The sequence below is a fragment of the Macaca fascicularis genome, chromosome 2 (genome assembly GCF_037993035.2).
Source record: "Macaca fascicularis isolate 582-1 chromosome 2, T2T-MFA8v1.1".
Lineage (NCBI taxonomy): Eukaryota > Metazoa > Chordata > Mammalia > Primates > Cercopithecidae > Macaca > Macaca fascicularis.
In genome coordinates, this window is record NC_088376.1 from 21,270,810 (window position 1) to 21,292,364 (window position 21,555).

At 36.5% G+C, this 21,555-nt stretch overlaps 1 protein-coding gene across 9 annotated transcripts in view; it reads left to right on the plus strand.

Moving 5' to 3' along the window:
- The window catches only part of NEK10 (NIMA related kinase 10), a 271,626-nt gene that overhangs the window by 214,812 nt on the left and 35,259 nt on the right, over positions 1-21,555 (plus strand). For 3 of the 9 annotated variants that reach the window (XM_065539836.2, XM_005545605.5, XM_065539835.2), the window contains 3 exons: positions 374-411; positions 511-651; positions 19,851-19,880. In XM_065539836.2, coding sequence (XP_065395908.1) covers positions 374-411; positions 511-651; positions 19,851-19,880 — 209 coding nt within the window. The remainder of the gene's footprint in view (positions 1-373; positions 412-510; positions 652-19,850; positions 19,881-21,555) is intronic. The other 6 variants (XM_065539837.2, XM_005545606.5, XM_065539838.2 and 3 more) reach the window with 3 other exon arrangements.

The following is a 21,555-nucleotide window of genomic DNA, read 5'->3' on the forward strand; positions in this document are numbered from 1 at the left end:
AATAGAGCAGGAACAAATCATAGAAAATACTGTATATAACATTTTAAATCTTATATCCTTTTAGTGCAAAATCATATTTCGAGTTTAAGTATAACAAGAAAATTATTCAGGATCATAAGAGTTAGGCTCTTAGTCATACTTAGAGCCTAAAAAACAACTGTGGTGGGACGATTCTGCCATTTGTCAGTAGAATGTCAATTGTACTGTGTGTTGCAATATATTTATTTCCTTCTGAATTAAACTCTTGAGAGCATCTTGAGGGAAAATAATCTTTATTAATCTTTATAATGTAGACCATAGCAAGATGTAGGCTCTTAGTTTGTCAAATCCAAGTTGAACAAGTCATTCTAATGGCCTGTAATTCTATTTTCAGGGACTTCACTGGAGGAACAGGATCAAGACCAAGACCAGGTAACTTAGTGTTGATAGCGATAAAATCAAACACAACTCTCTAAAATTCAATGTAATTTATGTTACAGTTTCATATCTTTCCCCCTTTTATTTCTTCAGCTTTGCTGCCTCTTGACCTGCTTCTGAAAGTGCCACCCCTCATGCTCAGGGCCCACATTAAGGAACTAGAGGCCGAGTTAGTGACAGGGTGGCAGTCCCATAGCCTTCCTGCTGTGATTCTTCGAAATCTCAAAGATCATGGTAGTACTTACTAGATCACATTGATGTTAAGCACACAATGGGCAAATGCAGAATTATAGTTGGACCTGAGATGTCTGAACGATGCTTGGGTGGTAATTTTAATATAAACAGCAGGAGAATTCTGCCTTGTTTGTTCACCATTATTAGTTTGGCGATTTGATGATAACAAAATGCCTTCTGTGTTCACTGTCGATTGAAGTATTATGGGCTGTTTTTTCCAAAATTTGCGTTTCTGCCGTGGTGGGAATGTTAGCCAGTTGACCTACTGATGCTTCAAGTACATACCTACAAACAAAAAATAGTAACCATGTTTTACAAAGGTATTTCTGTAAACTCTACACCTACATGATACATGTAGAATGAAGAGAGTAAGTCATATATTTTTTCTATCTCCTCTACCCTTACACAAATAATTATTTTTTACTTATTTATGTTTCTTTTTTTTCTTTTTTGAGACAGAATCTCACTCTGTCACCCAGGCTGGAGTGCAGTGGCACGATCTTGGCTCACTGCAACCTCCACCTCCCAGGTTCAAGCGATTCTCCTAACTCAGCCTCCTGAGTAGCTGGGATTACAGGTGCCTGCCACCACGCCCGGCTATTTTTGTGTTTTTAGTATAGATGGGGTTTCACCATGTTGGCCAGGCTGGCCTTGAACTCTTGACCTCAGGTGATCCACCCACGATTAAAATGACATATCACATTGTTTCCCTAATAATTGAAAAATTATAGATACTTAAACATAAAAGTTTATAATAAAGGTTTGGGAAGAATGTGTTAATTAATGTTTCTAATTTTTGTTAAAGAGGACCAAAGTCCATCAGTAACGTTAAAATTATTAGCTAAACCTAGACAATTCAGAAAAAAGTTTAATGATTATGCTTTTATCATGTGTGTGAGTGTACAACTCTTGAACATAGAGTTCTACTTTACTATTGGTTAATTTGGGATTATTGTTTAATGATATTTTCACCTCAGCCTCCTTGATTTGCATTCTTTTGTAGAGCTAATGTGCATAGTGAATATAGGCAAACTGACTGTAATATTAGCCCATGTCTCCACATTTATTAAATTTGCTTTGGATGAGTTATTGACAGTTTGAGGCCATTACAATGTCAGCATAGATGCCAAAAATGATGGTTTTATTAAGATGCCTGAAACTATCATGTTGACCATGCTCTGCTTCTGTTATTTTGGCAAAGGTAAGTTCAAAATATAATTATGAAATTAAGATGATTGTTATTAATTGATGTTATAACAACAAAAATGGAACACACATATGTATGTAAGCAATTGGCAGTTCTGTTGTAATCCATATTAGAAATTCTTTTTCCTAAACAGTATGTTGACTTAGTTCAGTGCAAGACTTGATTTTATGTCAATGACACTGATCAGATCTGTGGACCTTTAAACAAACTGTTTTCATTATGGCCCAGTTTACATACATTTCTTTCTTATCCCTACAGTTTGCTATATCATCTAATTCTTTAAACTCTGCTAATTCATATATTGTTAAAACTTGTATCAGAATACACAAAAACATTTTTTTTTTTTTTGAGACAGAGTCTTACTGTGTTGCCCAGGCTTGAGTGCAGTGGTGTGATCTCAGCTCACTGAAGCCTCCACCTCCTGGGTTCAAGCAATTCTCCTGTCTCAGCCTCCCGAGTAGCTAGGATTACAGGTGCTCACTACCATGCCTGGCTAATTTTTGTATTTTTAGTAGAGACAGGGTTTCATCATGTTGGCAAGACTGGTCTCTAACTCCTGACCTCAAGTAATCCACCCACCTCAGCCTCCCAAAGTGCTGGAATTACAGGTGTGAGCCACCACTCCTGGCCATTTTAAGTGTTATCAGTGAGTGCTACATTTTATACATAAAAGGAGTGGTTAGGTTTTACTAATATTGTAGAACACATTAATTCACAAGGGAACATTTGGGTTACCACCTGAGAGTTATTCTACTTTCGTGTCACAAAATGAGACCTTTATTTTTCTCAACCTTAATATGAAGGTTTTTTTCCATTAATTATAAAACTCATACCTTTTAAGTGTTGCAAGTAAATTTGGATGATTGGTTGCTTTATCAAATTATAAATAGCTGGTGCCAGTACCATTCACTTAGGTCACTGCATCTGCAAATCATGCTCTAATCCAGTCATTACCTTGGTATCTCTGTCTTAACTAAAATATAAAGAGGTGATATTAATCTGGTATTCCAACAATAAAGTAGTATGTTTGGACCAAGGTGTCATGAGCCATTGTTAGTCCTGTCAGTAGTGAGTTATACCTTAAGTATTTGTTGTGAAAAATAGGTAAAGCACTTAAATTTGTGAATGATTTATTTTTTGTTGTTAAATAAGCTGATTATATTAGTGTTTTTTCATTTACTTAACATTCGGTTTTGCTTTCTTGGATAGAAGGAAACATGTTGGAACTTATGCATAACCAACATTTACAGCCCTGTATTGCCTAAATGTTCTGGAAAAAATCGCAGAAAGGAGAGAATTTTGCCAAAATCAGGGCATTCCCCCAGGAATATATCTAATATGTGACCATTATTTTCCATGTATTGTGGTAGAATACAGGGTTAGAACCATTATTTTAGGATGCCAAGTGGCTGTATTGTAATATGATCTTGCCTGTGTGGTACTCCTAAAAGCTGAACTTCTAGGTTCGTGTTGTGGTAATAACAGCAGTACCTCCAAACTCTTCTAGAACAAATAACAGTGAAACTATTTTACCTTACTTGTATTAAAAATCCCCTTGTTCTGTCTTTTAATACTAACTAAATTGTATCAATAATTTATTTTCTACAAATTATTTGGATTAAATAATAGATTGCAATTCCCTGCCAATAGACAACTTAGGAATTCATATATTATACCAATGAAAATATTAACAGTAATTAATATGAATAACTGAATGAAAAAACATTTTTAACGTGTTAATTATTTTAGCTCTGTTTTCCCAATTTTAGTCACTAGTGAATTACCATGGTACAAATTTGCCTATATCTGAGAACTATATATACTATTATTTCCCTAATATTTTTCTTTACATCGACTAACTTGATTTAAATTCATTTTTAGAGGAAAGTTGTTATTATTTCTGTAAATGAGAACCAGTATAATATCACTTGCCATAAGTAGATGACCATGGTAAAAGTAAATACAAATGTAAGAAAGACAACATTACATTCCAAGTAGATATTGTTGTCTGCTTATCCTGAGGTCTGTTGTCTTTGCTGTAAAGGAACATTGCCTCCTATTTGAGAAATGGTGAAAACATGCTTGCATGATACTGAAACTTAATCCTTGATATAAACAACAGAAAGAAAACTATAAAAGGAATACCTTTCCTACTGGACTACTTAATACCTTATATACCTACTAATGAAATTAGGCGGTGTAGGTGTCCCATGCCTTGGGAAACTCAGTTCTTTAAAAATAGATTAATTCTGTGGCCTATAAAGTCAAATCAGTTAATCAGATAACTGAATATTACCAAGTATTTGGAACTGGGGAAAAAGGTCTCAGGTCTGTCTTATATAAAAAAAAGAAATAATCATTTCCTTTCAAGGCAAGGGAAATGGTATATATTTGTGAAAATTAAATTATACAAAAATATAACACAAGAAACATGTTCTTTGTCAAGTACCTACTATAATGGTATGGATTCTCTTAGTGTGGGTCAAATGTAAATTTTTGGGTGTGTAGGTCAAACCTAAATTGTCAAGTGCAAATGTAATGTCAACTAAAAATATGGCCTAATTTGACCAATTAACGCTGACATTTTCCCCTGCCTTGCTCAGGTTTTTATTTAGACAGCACATGACACCCAGGCACTGAACCGGTGTATGGATATTCTTATGTGCTGCGTTTTTAATAGAAATTGTCACTTTATATTTCTGGGCCCTTAATTATGTTTTCTTATTGGATGACTATGAATCTATTTTTATGCCTCCATTTTGTTAGTAAAGGCAGATCTAAGTCAAATTGTCAAAATTTTTTTTTTTGCTCAAATATTCTAGAAAGCAGAGCTAACATTCTAGTTGTCCTTATAGGAACAACTTTTAGTAGTTTACTTTCAAGTTAATCATTAACATCAAGTACTTAAAACTCATCTTCACAATTGCCAAAGTGATTTAAGTACATACCTTCTTTTATTGTGTTGCATAGCATTTTTAATCATACAAAAATTTGCTCACAGATTTTAGCCAAAACTTCTATGATACTAGTCTATACTATATAACTTGGCATATAATTATATACAATGTTGGGATTTGTGAAGTATTAGTTATGTTTTCCAACCATACTGTAAGCATCTTCATTGCAGCTTTTATAGATATAGGCGTATCTCATAGATAACTGCAGTTTCCGTTCCAGCCAACAGCAATAAAGCAAATATCACAATTAAACATGTTACATGACTTTTTTTGGTTCTCCAATGTACATAAAGGTTATGTTTACACTATACTAAGTCTATTAAGTGCACAATAACATTATGTCTAAAATATATATAACTGTAATTAAAAATGCCTTGTTGCTAAAAAGTGCTAAAGATCATCTGAGACTTTAACAAGTCATAATCATTTTGCTGGTGGAGGGTCTTGTCTCCATGTAGATGGCTGCAGATTGATCAGGTTGGTGGTTGCTAAAGATTGGGGTGGTTGTAGCAATTTTGTAAAATAAGATAACAATGAAGTTTGCTCAGTCAATTAAGTCTTTCACAAAAGTTTCTCTGTAGCGTGCGATGCTGTTTGGTAGCATCTTACTCACAGTAGAACTTCTTACAAAAACTGGAGTCAGTCCCCTGAAACCTACTGCTGCTTTATGAACTAAATTTATAGACTATTCTAAATTATTTGTTGCCATTTCAACAATGTTCATGGCATCTTTACCAGGAGTAGATTCCATCACAAGAAACCACTTTCGTTGCTCATCCCTAAGAAGCAACTGCTCATCCATTCAAGTTTTATCATGAGACTACAGCAATTCAGTCACGTCTTCAGTCTCTACTTCTAATTCTAGTTTTCTTGCTGTTTCTACTACATTTGCAATTACTACTTCTACTGAGGTTTTAAACCCCTCAAAGTCATCCATGAGAGTTGGAACCAACTTCTTCCAAACTCCTGTTACTGCTGATATTTTGACCATTAATCATATATATTTTTTATTTTTTTAAATTTTTTTCCATAAGTTATTGGGATACAATTCTTTTAGTGGTGATTTGTGAGATTTTGGTGCACCCATTACCTGAGCAGTATACACTGCACCATTTTTGTAGTCTTCTATTCCTCACCCACTTCTCACTCTTCCCCCTAAGTCCCTAAAGTCCATTGTATCATTGTCATGCCTTTGCATCCTTAGAGCTTAGCTCCCGTATATCAGTGAGAAGATATGATGTTTGGTTTTCCATTCTTGAGTTACTTCACTTAGAATAATAGTCTCCAATCTTATCCAGGTCACCACAAATGCTGTTAATTCATTCCTTTTTTATGGCTGAGTAGTATTCCATCATATATATATATATGAGATATCTATCTATATATGATATATATCTAATATATATTATACATATCATACATATATGATATATATCTAATATATATTATACATATCATACATATATGATATATATCTAATATATATGATATATATCATACATATATGATATATATAACTGATATATATATATATATATATGTCAGTTTCTTTATCCACTCATTGGTTGATGGGCATTTGGGTTGGTTCCACGTTTTGCAACTGTGAATTGTGGCTACAAACATGCATGTGCAAGTATCTTTTTTGTATTATGATTTCTTTTCCTCTGGGTAGATACCCAGTAGTGGGATTGCTGGCTTAAAGAACTTTTAGTTCTTTAAGGAATCTCCAGACTGTTTTCCATGGTGACGTACTAGTTTACATTCCCACCAGCAGTGAAGAAGTGTTTCCTGATCACTGCGTCCATGCCAATATCTACTGTTTTCTGATTTTTTTATTATGACCCTCTTGCAGGAGGAAGGTGGTATCGCATTGTGGTTTTGATTTGCATTTCCCTGCTCATTAGTGATGTTGAATGTTTTTTCATATGTTCATTGGCCATTTGAGTATCTTCTTTTGAGAATTGTCTATTCATGTCTTTGGCCCACTTTTTGATAGGATTTTTTCTTACTGATTTTTTTGAGTTTGTTGTAGATTCTAGATATTAGTCCTTTGTCACATTTATAGATTGTGAAGATTTTCTCCCAGTCTGTGGATTGTCTATGTACTCTACTGACTGTTCCTTTTGCCATGCAAAAGCTCTATAGTTTAATTAGGTCCCAGTTATTTACCTTTGTTTTTATTGCATTTGCTTTTAGTTTCTTGGTCATTAAATCCTTGCCTAAGCCAACCTCTAGAAGGATTTTTCCAAGGTTATCTTCTTGAATTTTTATAGTTTCAGGTCTTAGGTTTAAGTCCCTAATCCATCTTGAGTTGATTTTTGTATAGGGTGAGAGATGAGGATCCAGTTTCTTTTCCTACTTGTGGCTAGCCAATTATCCCAGCACCATTTGTTGAAAAGGGTGTCCTTTCCCCACTTTATGTTTTTGTTTGCTTTGTTGAAGATCGGTTGGTAAGTATTTGGGTTTATTTCTGGGTTCTCTTTTCTGCTCCATTGGTCTATGTACCTATTTTTATACCAGTACCATGCTGTTTTGGTGACTATGGCCTTATAGTATAGTTTGAAATCAGGTAGCGTGATGCCTCCAGATTTGTTCTTTTTGCTTAGTCTTGGTTTGGCTATGCAGACTCCTTTTTGGTTCCATATGAATTTTAGAATTGTTTTTTCTAATTCTGTGAAGAATGATGGTGGTATTTTGATGGGGATTGCATTGAATTTGTAGACTGTTTTTGGCAGTATGGTCATTTTCACAGTATTGATTCTACTCATCCCTGAGCATCGGATGTGTTTCCATTTGTTTGTGTGAGCTATGATTTCTTTTAGCAGTGTTTTGTGGTTTTCCTTGCAGAGGTCTTTCGACTTCTTGGTTAGTTATATTCCTAAGTATTTTTATTTTATTTATTGTTTTGAGACAGAATTTCACTCTGTTGCCAGACTGGAGTGCAGTGGTCCAATTTTGGCTCACTGCAACCTCCGCCTCCCGAGTTCAAGTGATTCTCTTGCCTCTGTCTCCCGAATAGCTGGGACTACAGGTGTGTGCTACCATGCCCAGCTGATTTTTGTATTTTTAGTAGACACAGGGTTTCACCATGTTGGCCTGGATGGTCTTGATCTCTTGACCTCGTGATCTGCCCGTCTTGGTCTCCCAAACTGCTGGGATTACAGGTGTGAGCCACCACGCCCAGCCAGTATTTATATTTTTTGCAGCTATTGTGAAAGGAATTGAGTTCTTGATTTGATTTTCTACTTGGTTGCTGTTGGTGTATAGAAGAGCTACTGATTTGTGTACATTAATCTTGTATCTGGAAAATTTGCTGAATTCTTTTATCAGTTCTAGGAGCTTTCTGGAGGAGTCTTTAGGATTTTCAAGGTAAATGATCGTATTGTCAGCAAACAGTGACAGTTTGACTTCCTGTTTACTGATTTGGATGCCCTTTATTTCCTTCTCTTGCCTGACTGCTCTGACTAGGACTTCCAGTACTACGTTGAAGAGGAGTGGTGAGAATGGGCATCCTTGTCTTGTTCCAGTTCTCCGAGAGAATGCTTTCAACTTTTCCCCATTCACTATTATGTTGGCTGTGTGTTTGTCATAGATGGCTTTTATTACATTGAGGTATGTCCCTTATATGCCAATTTTGCTGAGAGTTTTAATCATAAAGGGATGCTAGATTTTGTTGAATGCTTTTTTCTGCATGTATTGTGATGATCATTTGATTTTTGTTTTTAATTCTGTTTATGTGGTATATCACATTTATTGACTTGTGTATTTTAAACCATCCCTGTATCCCTGGTATGAAACCCACTTGATAATGGTGGATCGTCTTCTTGATATGTTGTTGGATTTGGTTAGCTAGTATTTTGTTAAGGATTTTAGCATCTATGTTCATCAAGGATTTCGGTCTATAGGTTTTTTTTTTGGTTATGATCTGTCCTGGTTTTTGTATTAGGGTGTTGCTGGCTTCATAGAATGAATTAGAGAGGGTTCCCTCTTTCTCTGTCTTATGGAATAGTGTCAAAAGGATTGGTACCAATTCTTTGAATGTCTGGTAGAATTCTGCTGTGAATCCCTCTGGTCCTGGACCTTTTTTTTGTTGATAATTTTTAAATTACCATTTCAATCTCGCTGCTTGTTATTGGTCTGTTCAGGGTATTTAATTCTTCCTGATTTAAGCTAGGAGGGTTGTGTTTTTCTAGGAATTTATGCATCTCTTCTAGATTTTCTAGTTTATGTGCATAAAGGTGTTCATAGTAACCTTGAATGATCTTTTGTATTTCAGTAGTGTCGGTTGTAATATCTCCTGTTTTGTTTCTTAGTGAGGTCATTTGGATTTTTTCTCTTCTTTTCTTGATTAATCTTGCTAATGGTCTATCAATTTTATGTATATTTTCAAAGAATTACCTTTTTGTTTCATGTATCTTTTGTATATTTTTTGTTTCAATTTCATTTAGTTCTGCTTTGATCTTGGTTATTTCCTTTCTTCTGCTGGATTTGGGTTTGGTTTGTTCTTGTTTCTGTGGTTCCTTGAGGTGTGACCTTACAATGTCGGTTTGTGCTCTTTCAGTCTTTTCGATTAGGCATTTAGGGCTATGAACTTTCCTCTTAGCACTGCTTTTGCTGTATTCCAGAGGTTTTGATAGGTTGTGTCATTATTGTCACTCACTCAGTTCAAAGAAATTTTAAATTTCCATCTTGATTTTGTTTTTGACCCAATGCTCATTCAGGAGCAGGTTCTTGAATTTCCATGTATTTGCATGGTTTTGAAGGTTCCTTTTGCAGTTGATTTCCAGTTTTAGTCCACTGTGGTCTAAGAGCGTGCTTGATATAATTTCAATTTTTAAAAATTTATTGAGGCTCATTTTATGGCCTATCATATGGAGAAATCATATGGCCTATCATGGAGAAAGTTCCATGCACTGTTGAATAGAATGTATGTTTTGTGGTTGTTGGATGAAACGTTCTGTCTATATCTGTTAAGTCTATTTGTTCCAAGGTATAGTTTAAATCCATTGTTTCTTTGTTGACTTTCTGTCTTGATAACCTAATTGTGTCAGTGGAGTATTGAAGTCCCCTGCTATTATTGTGTTATTGTCTCTCTCATTTCCTAGGTCTATTAGTGTTATAAATTTGGGAGCTCCAGTTTTTAGGTGCATATATGTTTAGGATTGTGATATTTTCCTTTTGGACAAGGTCTTTTACCATCATATAATGTCCATCTTTGTTTCTTTTAACTGCTGTTGTTTTAAAGTTCGTTTTGTCTGATATAAGAATAGCTACCTTGCTCGCTTTTGGTGTCCACTTGCATGAAATGCCTTTTTCCACCCCTTTAAGTTTTTATAAGTCCTTATGTGTTAGGTGAATCTCCTGAAGACAGCAGATAATTGGTTTGTAAGTTCTTATCCATTCTGTGGTTCTGTATGTTTTAAGCAGAGCATTTAGGCCATTTACATTCAATGTTAGTATTGAAATATGAGGTACCATTGCATTCATTGTGCTATTTGTTGCCTGTGCACTTTTGTTCTCTTGTTTTATGTTTTTGCTTTTTAACTTATATTTTTGCTTTATAGGTCCTGTGTGATTTATGCTTTAAGTAGATGCTGTTTTGATGTGTTTCCAGGATTTGTTTCAAGATTTACAGTTCCTTTTAGCAGTTCTTGTAGTGGTGGCTTGGTAGTGGTGAATTATCTTAGCATTTGTTTGTCTGAAAAAGATTGTCTCTTTCCTTTATATATGATGCTTCCTTTTGTTGGATACAAAATTCTTGACTGATAATTGTTTTGTTTGAGGAGGCTGAAGATAGGGCTCCAATCCCTTCTAGCTTGTAGGGTTTCTGCTGAGAAATCTGCTATTAATCTAATAGGTTTTCCTTTATAGGCTACCTGGCGCTTCTGTCTCACAGCTCTTAAGATTCTTTCCTTTGTCTTAGCTTTGGATAATAGATGATAATGTGACTAGGTGACGATCTTTTTGCAATGAATTTCCCAGGTGTTCTTTGTGCTTCTTGTTTTCTCATGTCTAGGTCTCTAGCAAGGCCGGGGAAGTGTTCCTCAATTATTCCCCCAAATATGTTTTCCAAGCTTTTATAATGCTCTTCTTCCTCAGGAACACCAATTATTCTTAGGTTTGGTTGTTTAACATAATCCCAGACTTCTTGGAGGCTTTGTTCATATTTTTTTTATTCCTTTTTCCTTGTCTTTGTTGGATTGGGTTAATTTGAAGACGTTGTCTTTGAGCTCTACTTGTTCAATTCTATTGCTGAAACTTTCCAGAACATTTTGCATTTCTTTAAGTGTGTCCAATGTTACCTGAATATTTGATTGTTTTTACTTTAAACTATCTATTTCCCTGAATATTTCTCCCTTCTCTTCTTGTATTGTGTTTTGGATTTTCTTGCAGTGGACTTTGCCTTTCTGTGGTTTCTACCTGACTAGCTTAGTAACTAACCTCCTGAATTCTTTTTCAGGTAAATCAGGTATTTCTTCTTGGTTTGGCTCCATTGCTGGTGAACAAGTGTGATTTTTTGGGGGTGTTGCAGAGCCTTGTTTTGTCATATTACCAGGGTTGGTTTTCTGGTTCCTTCTTATTTGGGTAGGCTCTATCAGAGGGAATGTCTAAGGCTGAAGGCTGTTGTTCAGATTCTTTTGTCCCAATGGGTGTTCCCTTGATGTAGTACTCTTACCCTTTTCCTATGGATATGGTTTCCTGTGAACTGAACCTCAGTGATTGTTGTGTCTCTTCTGGATCTAGCCACCCAGCAAGTCTACCCAGCTCCAGGATGGTACTGAGGGTTTGCTGCACAGAGTTCTGTGATGTGAACCGTCTATGGGTCTCTCAGCCGTGGATGCCAGTGCCTGTTCTGGTGGAGGTGGCGGGGCGGGGGTTGCAATGGACTCCATGAGGGTTCTTAGCTTTGGTGGTTTAATGTTCTATTTTTGTGCTGGTTGGCCTCCTCCCAGGAGGTGGTGTTTTCCAAAGAGCATCAGCTATGCTAGTATGGAGAGGGACTGGCAGTGGGCAGGGCCCTAGAACTCCCAAGATTATACGTCCTTTGTCTTCCACTACCAGAGTGGGTAGGAAAGGGCCATCCGTTGGGGGCAGAGCTATACCTGAGCTCAGACTCTCCTTGGGCAGATCTTGCTGCTGCTGAGCATTTGGGATGTCTCCCACGTCCTGCAGGAGCAGTCTGCTTCCTTCAGAGGGTCTGTGAGTCCTCTCAGGATTCCTAGTTTGTTCTTGGAGTTGATCTGGAGCTAAAATGCATAAATGTTTTTAATGGCATCTAGAATAGTGAATCCTTTCTGGGAGGCTTTCAATAGACTTTGCATAGATTCATCAGAGGAATCACTATCTATGGCAGCTATAGCCTTATGAAATGAATTTCTGAATAATAGGACTTGAAAGTCAAAATGACTCTTTGATCATTGGGCTGAAGAATGGATGTTGTGTTAGCATACATGAAAACAACATTAATAGCCAGGTGTGGTGGGTCACGCCTGTAATCTCAGCACTTTGGGAGGCCAAGGTTGGCGGATCATAAGGTCAGGAGATTGATACCATACTTGCTAACATGGTGAAACCCCATCCTTACTAAAAATACAAAAAATTAGCTGGGCGAGGTGATGGGTGCCTGTAGTCCCAGCTACTCGGGAGGCTGAGGCAGGAGAATGGTGTGAACCTGGGAAGTGGAGCTTGCAGTGAGCCCAGATCGTGCCACTGCACTCCAGCCTGGGTGACAGAGTGAGACTCCGTCTTAAAAAAGAAAAAGAAAAAGAAAACAACATTAATATCCTGTACCTCCTCATCACAGCTGTTAGATGACCAAGTATTTTGTCAATGAATATCAATATTTGATGGGAATCTTTATTTCAGAGCAGTAGATCTCAAGAGTTGGCTTAAAATATTCAATAAACAGACTGCTGTCATCCAGGCTTTGTTGTTTTATTTATAGAGGCAGAATAGATTTAGTCAAATTCTTAAGGGCCCTAGCCTAGTATTTTTGGAATGGTCAATGAGCATTGGCTTGAACCTAAGATTACCTGTTGCATTAGCTCCTAACAAGAGAGTAAGCCTGTACTTTGAAGCCAGGCTTTGACTTCTCCTCCCTAGCTATGAAAATCCTAGGTGGTATCTTCTTGCAATAAAAGGCTGTTTCGTCTACCTTGAAAATCTATTGTTTAGTGTAGCCATCTTCATCAGTTATCTTAGCTGGATCATAATAAGATCTTATCCTGTTACAGCTTCTATATCAGTATTTGCTGCTTCACCTTATACTTTTATGTTATGGAAATGACTTCTCTCCTTAAACTGCATGAACCAACATCTGCTACTTCCAACTTTCCTTCTGTAGCTCTCTCACCTCTCTCAGACTTCACAGAGTTGAAGAGAGTTGGGGCCTTCCTCTGGATTTGGTTTTGGCTTAAGGGAATGTTGTGGCAGGTTTGATCTTTTAGCTTCTAAATCTTTCTCCATATAAGCAATAAGGCTGTCATTGTTATTATTCATGTGTTCACTATAGTAGCACTTCTAATTTTCCACAAAAACTTTTTCTCTGCATTCACAGCTTGGCTAACTATTTGCTGCAAGAGGCCTAGCTTTCTGGTTTCTTGGCTTTTGACATGCCTTCCTCACTAAATTTTATCATTTCTGCCTTTTCATTGAAAGTAAGAGACATGTGACTCTTTTTTCCACTTGAACAATTAGAGGCCATTGTAGGATTATTAACTAGCGTAATCTCAGTATTATTGTGTCTCAGGGAATAGGAAGGCCTACAAAGAAGGGAGAGATGGGGGAATGGCTGGTTGCTGGGACAGTCGGAGTACACACAATGTCCATCCATTCAGTTTACTATCTTATATGAGTGCAGTTTGTGGTGCCCCAAAACAATTACAATGGTAACATCCATGATCAGTCATCACAGATCATCACAACAGATCTAATAATGAAAATGTTTGAAATATTGCAAGAATTACCAAAATGTGACACAGAGGCATGAAGTAAATGCATGCTACTGGAAAAATGGGGCCAGTAGCCCTGCTCAATGCAGAATTGACACAACACTTCAATTTCTTTAAAAAAAAAAAAAAGCAACATCTTTGAAATGCAATAAAATAAGGTGCAATGAAATGAGGTATGCCTATAAATATCTTGAGTATTTCCTCTGAGATCAGGCCCTTAGAAACTATTTATTGAGTAACTGATTTAGGCCATCACTGTATAAACTCTTGTTTGTCTTTGCTATTGTATTGAGAGCAACTGCATAAGTAATCTGAAGCAGTGAGGGAATCACTGATTGTTTTATATATTAGACTTTTAAAATATTTTATTTTTATTTAAACTTATTATATTAAAATATATACATATATGTTTTTTAGATTTCAGATTGAGATAAGAAATTTCCTTTACCAATGATTATTTGCTTTCTCATTCTTCATACCAAGGGAGGTGCCAAACGACTCTGTATAAGGTCCCAGGAGGATGCTTCTTGGAGATGTAGATTTTTTTCATGGTCATTGTAGCGTAATGTGTTTTCAAAGGGATACTCATCTTACAAAAGTTACTGGTGGTTCCAATTCAAGCCTAAATCCAAATTGCATATCAGCTGTTAAACAGCAGTTCACACTTGTGCCGTTTGAGTTTCTGCCTGGGGGAAAGGCTAAAGGAAGTAAGGGTTGAACGGTATCCCACTCTCTGGTAGGTGTAAAGGGAGGTAGGTCAGCATGACTTGGGTGATGATTGTAGCATGGTGTACAAAATAATTATAGAGAAAAACATCACCCTCAAATTCCAAATTGCCGTTATTAGTAATTTATAGTGGATTTTAAAAATATGTTAAAAGTATTTACAAATATGCTTTGAATTAGTTTGTTGCATTGACCAATTTGAGGATTGAGGATGGTGACAGAAGAGCCAATCATAAGAAGATGAAACCTGGATATCAAAGACCTTAGGTTAATGTGGAGTCTTTTACACATGAGCCATACTATTTTGGACATACATATGGACATCTAACCAAATTATTTCTGTGTGGAAATGTAAGCACCAGTAGCTAAGATTCTATCCATGTGTTGGCTCCTGTCTGGGGAGTATTTTTTTTTTAAGGATCTCAGAGTACATTTAAACCATAAGGGAATATTAATCATTGAACCAGTCATTAAGCTTCTGTTAATTCCCTTTCTTCAAGAAAAATGATGATATAACTAAGGCTGTGTCCAAACCATTCTATAATGGTTGCTACAGCACTACCCTCTCCTGAAAGCAAAAGGCCTCTTTCTTCTCTCTGGGCTACCTGCCTGCCCTCCACTATAGCTGGAACCTTGTTCATTCTTAATTGACTCTGCTCAGTATGGATTCAGTCATTTATCTGGGATGTTTCATATAGTGTGTCAATTAAAAATTTTTCTGTTTATATAACTACTTATTATTTTTTATATTGGGGTGCAAAAGCACAATTCTTAAAGTTATTCTTTAGCAAGTGTCTGAGTTTTTTCAACCCATTAATGATAGAACCAGGTGGAAGACAAAAAACCTGATTCAAGAGCATTTGAAGAACAGAGATTTATGTAGTTAGGCAAGTAAAAAAAGCTGAAATAAGATTGCTAAATTAAGCATAAGACTGGTAGAACTTCTATAGGGTAATAAAATGATATCATTTTTGTGATCAAGTTCTTGACTGGGTGTAAAATCATACCAGTATATTAATTTCAGCAGGTTAACCTCTAACACTACAGGCCTGTAAACTGTCTGCTCCTTTATTGGTGTAGATTGTTAGTTAAATATACTGTGACATTACCCATTATAGAAATATAAGACACATTACATGAAAGAGGCTCAGCCGGAATTCAAGAGTTAAGGACTTCAAAGCAGCCTTGCGTCTGGCCTTTAAACAGCTTGTTCCTGAAGTTTCAAATGAAAGGAAGTTTGTTGCCTGATCACCCAGAGGTGAAAGGAGCTGATGCTTTGACTCAGCTTCCTGCCATTCCGTGAGAACTCCACTGGAGGCTGGGGTAGCAGGGGCATCTAGGCCTAGACTGCCAAGCTCCTTCCAAACAATTTTTGTCTGATTATAGAATGGTCTGCTGGTCTGTGTTGAGAAGTATCCATCATCCATGCACCATCTCCTCTGTCACTTCCCTCTCTCTGCTGATGGAACATCATATTTCCAGTGTCTCAGTCCCAAGTTTCAGCAGTCCTTGGCTCGTGCTCCCCACGTGGAAACAGCTACAGGGCACTGTAGATTGATTTACCCCACAACATGTATGACCTCAGCACCCTTGGTGCTAGTCCCATTTTTACCATGCTTCCATTTCAGATGAAGAAACTAAGGCTCAAAGATGTTGTGACTTTCCGAAAACCATATTGCTAGTACCTAGCAGAGAGACAATGCAAGCCAGGCCTCTGACTTCAACCGTTTGAGCCTCTTCCAGTGAGATCACCTCTCCTGAAATAAAATCAGCCTTATTTCTCCTCACCATCGTGTGTGGTCCCTGGCTACCTCTTCAGCTGTTTACACACTGTACTTTTTTTTATTGTGCTGCACACCAGCTAAACGGAACAGTTTGCTGTTCTTCAGTTGCAGCTGTCACTTAGCTGACTTCGCCCTTGGCTGGAATTATTCCTTCTCCTAAGAACCCACACTCACACACAACTTCCCTCACACCCAATACATTTCCTGTGCTATTGAAGGCCTTCTAATTCTTCCTGGTCTTCTCAAATATAACATTCGAATCTGCTCTTTATCCCACATCCATGGCTGTCTGGGTGAACCTTCCATGAAATCCTTATGAGTTCAAGATTCTTCATCTAACCAGGGACACAGGGATTGATTGCTGAACATTTATAGATTTGAACTACAATTATGTTACTTTATTTCATTGTTATGATAGTTAAGAGGTGAGAGTAAATTTGTATTGTAGTTTGACAAGACTGTTGGTCCAATATAGAGAAGCTCATGTATGTTTTGGCCCCCCATTCATGAAAACTATATTTTTTTGCTTCTTCACGGATTTCCTTTCTTAACCTTTTTTTCCTCCTGTTGTCCAAAAGTTCCTGATTCTTAGCTGAGGGAATTCAGAAAAATAATATATTGATACCATGTTTTGGTCAACTGGGAGAATACAGTATAACCCGCTTTTCTGGGTTTCATTTGTAGTTATTAACAGCTTCAAAGTGTATATTGTGAATTATAGTTTCAACAGAATGGACATATAGTATAAATCAAGTGTCAAAGCACCAGAGATGGGCAACTAACTTGGCTATTTTATTATGCAATGAGATACTAAAGCAGAATATAGTGCACAGCAATAGCTGTAAAGACCTAATGCTTCCAGCTTATTATATCTACGTGCTTTCCAAAAATAGTTAATTAAATGTTAAGAGAGATAGGTAGAACATCATGTTAAAAGTAGCAATCCTTTTAATAAGAGAAATAATATTTCAGGATGGGAAGGAGATATTGTTTTGTATTTGCAGTAACCAGAGGCGCCTTCTGGCTGTGTCCTTGCATGGTAGAACGGGTGACCACCTCCCGCTGGCCTCTTTTACAATGGTGCTGATTCCATTCATGAGGCCTCCACCCTTATGACCTAATCACCTCCCAAGCTCACTTCCTCCAAATGCCATTGCCTTGGGGATTAGGATTTCAACCTGTGAATTTTGGTGGTTCAGAAGCATTTAGACCGTCGCACTCAGTCTCCTCATCTGTAAAATGGGGATAGAATCTACACCAACAAAGGAGCAGACAGTTTACAGGCACTGGGAGGTGTTTTACTCATTTAGTCTCCTCCGTGGATTTAAAGGAGACGAAATACGTAAAACACCTCCCAGTGTCTCACCCAAGTCCCTGCTAAAAAAGAAGGACTGCTCTTCTTGCAAGTCCTCTGACCTAACTCTGCAAAGGAGAAACAAATAGCTCTTTAGTGTCATGCTTGCCACAGAGTAAGCCAGCAAATATAATTATGTAATGACTTTTTGACGCTTTTAAGTAAATTGCCTCTTATAAGAAATTTTGTAGTTTCCTTCTAAGTTCTAAAACACTAGTCAAATTTACTATTTTAATAAAAACTGTAAAAGAATGCAAAGTATCCCAATATTTTAAACTTTGATTTTACTTAAATTTTAAGGAGACCAAATATTGTGTATATATTTTTGCAGTAGGAAATACCACATAGATATTAATCATGGATGATGGGCATATTATGTATGACTGACATTGCACAAGAACTGTGATCAGCCTCATAGATGTCTTTTTAATAAAAAATTGTTTTAATACAAATATTCTCAGTACAAAATTGGTAATATAAATATATGCTGCTTTTTTTTTTCTTTTTTTTTTTTTGGTGAACAGTTAGGAAGTGTAGTATTTTCAGTGGGCTAATCTAAAAGATTTACTGAGAGAGAATGTTTTTAAAGCTAGATAAAATGATATGGCTAATACTTGCCAAATGCTTGGTAGTTAATAACCTTTAAATGAAGAATAAAAATACACTTTGGGAGGCCGAGGTGGGTGGATCACTTGAGGCCAGGAGTTCGAGATGAACCTATCCAATGTGGTAAAACCCTAGTTCGAGACGAGCTTGTCCAATGTGGTAAAACCCTGTCTCTACTAAGAATATAAAAGCCGAGTATGGTGGTGCATGCCTGTGGTCTTAGCTACTTGGGAGGCTGAGGCAGAAGGACTGCTTGAGCCCAGGAGGCAGAGGCTGCAGTGAACTGTGATCATGCCACTGCACTCCAGCCTGAGTGACAGAGTGAGACCCTGTCTCAATTTTTAAAAAATTCAATAAAAGGATGAGTATTCAGAATATCTAAAGAGCATTTACAAATCAGTAAGAACAAAGAACTATGGATACAAGCAAGAAATTTACCAAAGAAGTACAGCAACCACACTAGCATTTAGATAAATACAAAAAACAATCAGATTGGCACAGCGGAAAAGTTTGATAATATATAATGTTGACTGAGGTGTAGAAAAATGGATTCTTTTCTGATCAGAGTGTAAATTGACTCAGCCACCTAAAAATGTATTTGCTACAATGTATCCTCGGGTCCAGCTATTTCACTTCACTGTGTCTACCCTAAAAGAACTCTTGTACTTATGCAGTGAGGCAGCCGGTGTATATTCACTGCAGCAGCACTTATTATCATGAGAAAGTGAAAGCAAACTAAGTGTCCACTAAGACAGAAGTGGCTATGTAAACTACAGTGCATCCAGGACACATAGTGGTCTTCAGTGGTACAGAGAATGGGCTAGAACAGCACATGTTGATAATAAACAATCTCCATGATAGACTGTGAAAAAAGTGAAAAAAACAAATTGTACAACAGTTTATGTGATGTGATGTGTCACCATTTGTTTACAAAGGAAGGGAAGGAAGGAGGGAGGAAAGAAGGGAGGAAGAGTGCAAGGGAGAAAGAGAGGAAAGGAGGAAGGGAGAACAGACAGACTACTGTAGATTTTCCATAATAGTAGCTTTCAAATGCTTGGAAATGACTATCAATAGAAAACACGTTTTACATCTTGACTGAGTGGACCCTTCCAATGTACTCTGAAATTTTAAAATCTAGTTCCAATTCATTTGATATCATTTTTCAAAATGCTGATCATGACTCATTAACATTGGCTTCAGGACTCAAGTATGGTTTGAAAAGTACCGTTTTGAAGTATACATTTATGTATGTAAATGGATAGAAAAGTGAGTGGAAGTCAACACACCACTCTGATATCACAAGTTATTTCTGGGGAGGTGGCTGTGATGGATGGTGGCTCCTAGGAGCCTTGAATCTCATTTCTCATTTGTAATACTAACATTTTTGTTTGCTTGCTTGCTTGTTTTTATAGGAGCATGTGTAATTAAATATTTTTAACTTTATTTTTTAACAACTAAGTAATCAAAAGTATTTCCAAAAGTCAAGGATGTTTTGGGATTGTGAGGGTAGTGGTCAAAAGGTCTCAAGAAAAATAATTTTTAAGTTAAAAAAATTGGATAGTTGATTAATTCAGAAGACAGACATTCTAGCTAACTCTTTGTTTTTGTATTTAGGGCCACAGATGGGCACATTCTTGTGGCAAGGTAGAGTCAAACCTATGTGATATCCCATTCAAAATGTCGTCACAGACCTAAGAACTCTCTGCCATGCTGTGAGATTTTAGCTCATTACCTATGAATGTTACATCTAGAAATCAAAAACATAAAGTAGTTTGTATAAAAATGATTTTAAAAAACCAAGCTCTCCATTTTCAGAAAATGCAAAGTTAATTTTTCTGTAGCAACATCAACTTGGTCATGTTACACAGTGTCTAGTATTTGGTTTGGGTCTAGACAAACAGTTATATTTTAAGAATTATTTCTCCAAGAATCACCACTGTAGAAAATATGGCATGTGTACACTTGACCATCTCCACAAGATGGAGCAGACAATCCAGCTCTCTGTTTTCTATTTTAGAGCTACATTAACTCTTTCTATTTGCCTCTTTATATTTTTATCCCAAGGGTATTTATTAAACCTCATATTAATAATCAAATAATTGATATTAAAAGGAGTAAACATTGTGTCCATGGGATATAGACTCTTTAAATTTCAAACATTTAAACAAGGTATTAATTGGAGATGAGCTAGAACTAGATTATTTCTTGTGCTAAATTATAAACTAACTCAGTAAAGATATCTGTAAAGAAAGCAGTATTTCTTTGAATGTTTATATTTTATTCTTTTTTGCATTTTATGTCTTTATACATTTTCATATGCTTATAATAAAACAAGTTGACTCTTTTAAATGACTACATTGAACGTTCTCTTTAAATGTCTTGAAAACAAAATATTTATGGTAAAATATGCAAGCTTTCTTAGAAAGTGCTTATAAAAGAAGCATTTTTAAAAATGCTTAGCTGTTGTTAAAGCAATGACTATCTTCATGTTTAACTTCATAGTGGCTCAATGTGTGAAGGGAAGAAAAGAGGGTCTTTGGAACTTTCAACTTTTTTTTTTTTTAAAGGAAATTGGCAAGAAAAGTTTTATTGCAGAAAGCACATTCTCGGTTAAGGGGAGGAAGGGAAAGAGAAAGAGAAGGAAGAGAAGGGAAGGAAGACAATGCACATCACGTATCTGAAGTCTCTTTTTGTTTTATCCAGTGTGGTTCTGTGAATGAAAAGAGGCAGAGGTGGCCTTGTAGGTAATCTAGAGACAAAAGCCATTCCTTTAAATAGTTGTATAGTCCTCAGGTTAAAAACAGACTGTTTGTGGCTATGACAGAGGACGCTGGAAAAGCAGCTCACATACAATTTGACGCCAAATTAGTCTGAAAACTGTGAAGGTGGTGTGGCTGTATGATGAGAATTCAGGATAGATTACAAATGTGCCCCACTTAGACTTGGAGAGAAATCTAGGTGAAAATTATAATTTGTAATAATCACAGATTTGAAAGTTATTTAATTCTAGCTAAAAGAAATTTTCTTTTTTTGCTCTGTAAGAATGTCTATTCAGTGTATACATTTCATAGTTTTGATAAAATTAGTCTTAAAATATGTCATGGAGGGCATAATGAATTTAAAATTTAAAAGCATGATAGCCTCTTAACTATACATGTCTGAAGCCTGGCTTTTCAGTGGCCACTGTATCTAAGGCACTGCTGACTCCTGATGGCAGCCTGCTGTAATGCCAGCAAAATGTCCAAGCGCTAAGCAGTCTTTCAGATGTTATTACAGGTAATATCATTGTGTTACTTAGAAGTCTGAGAAGTAAAAGGAA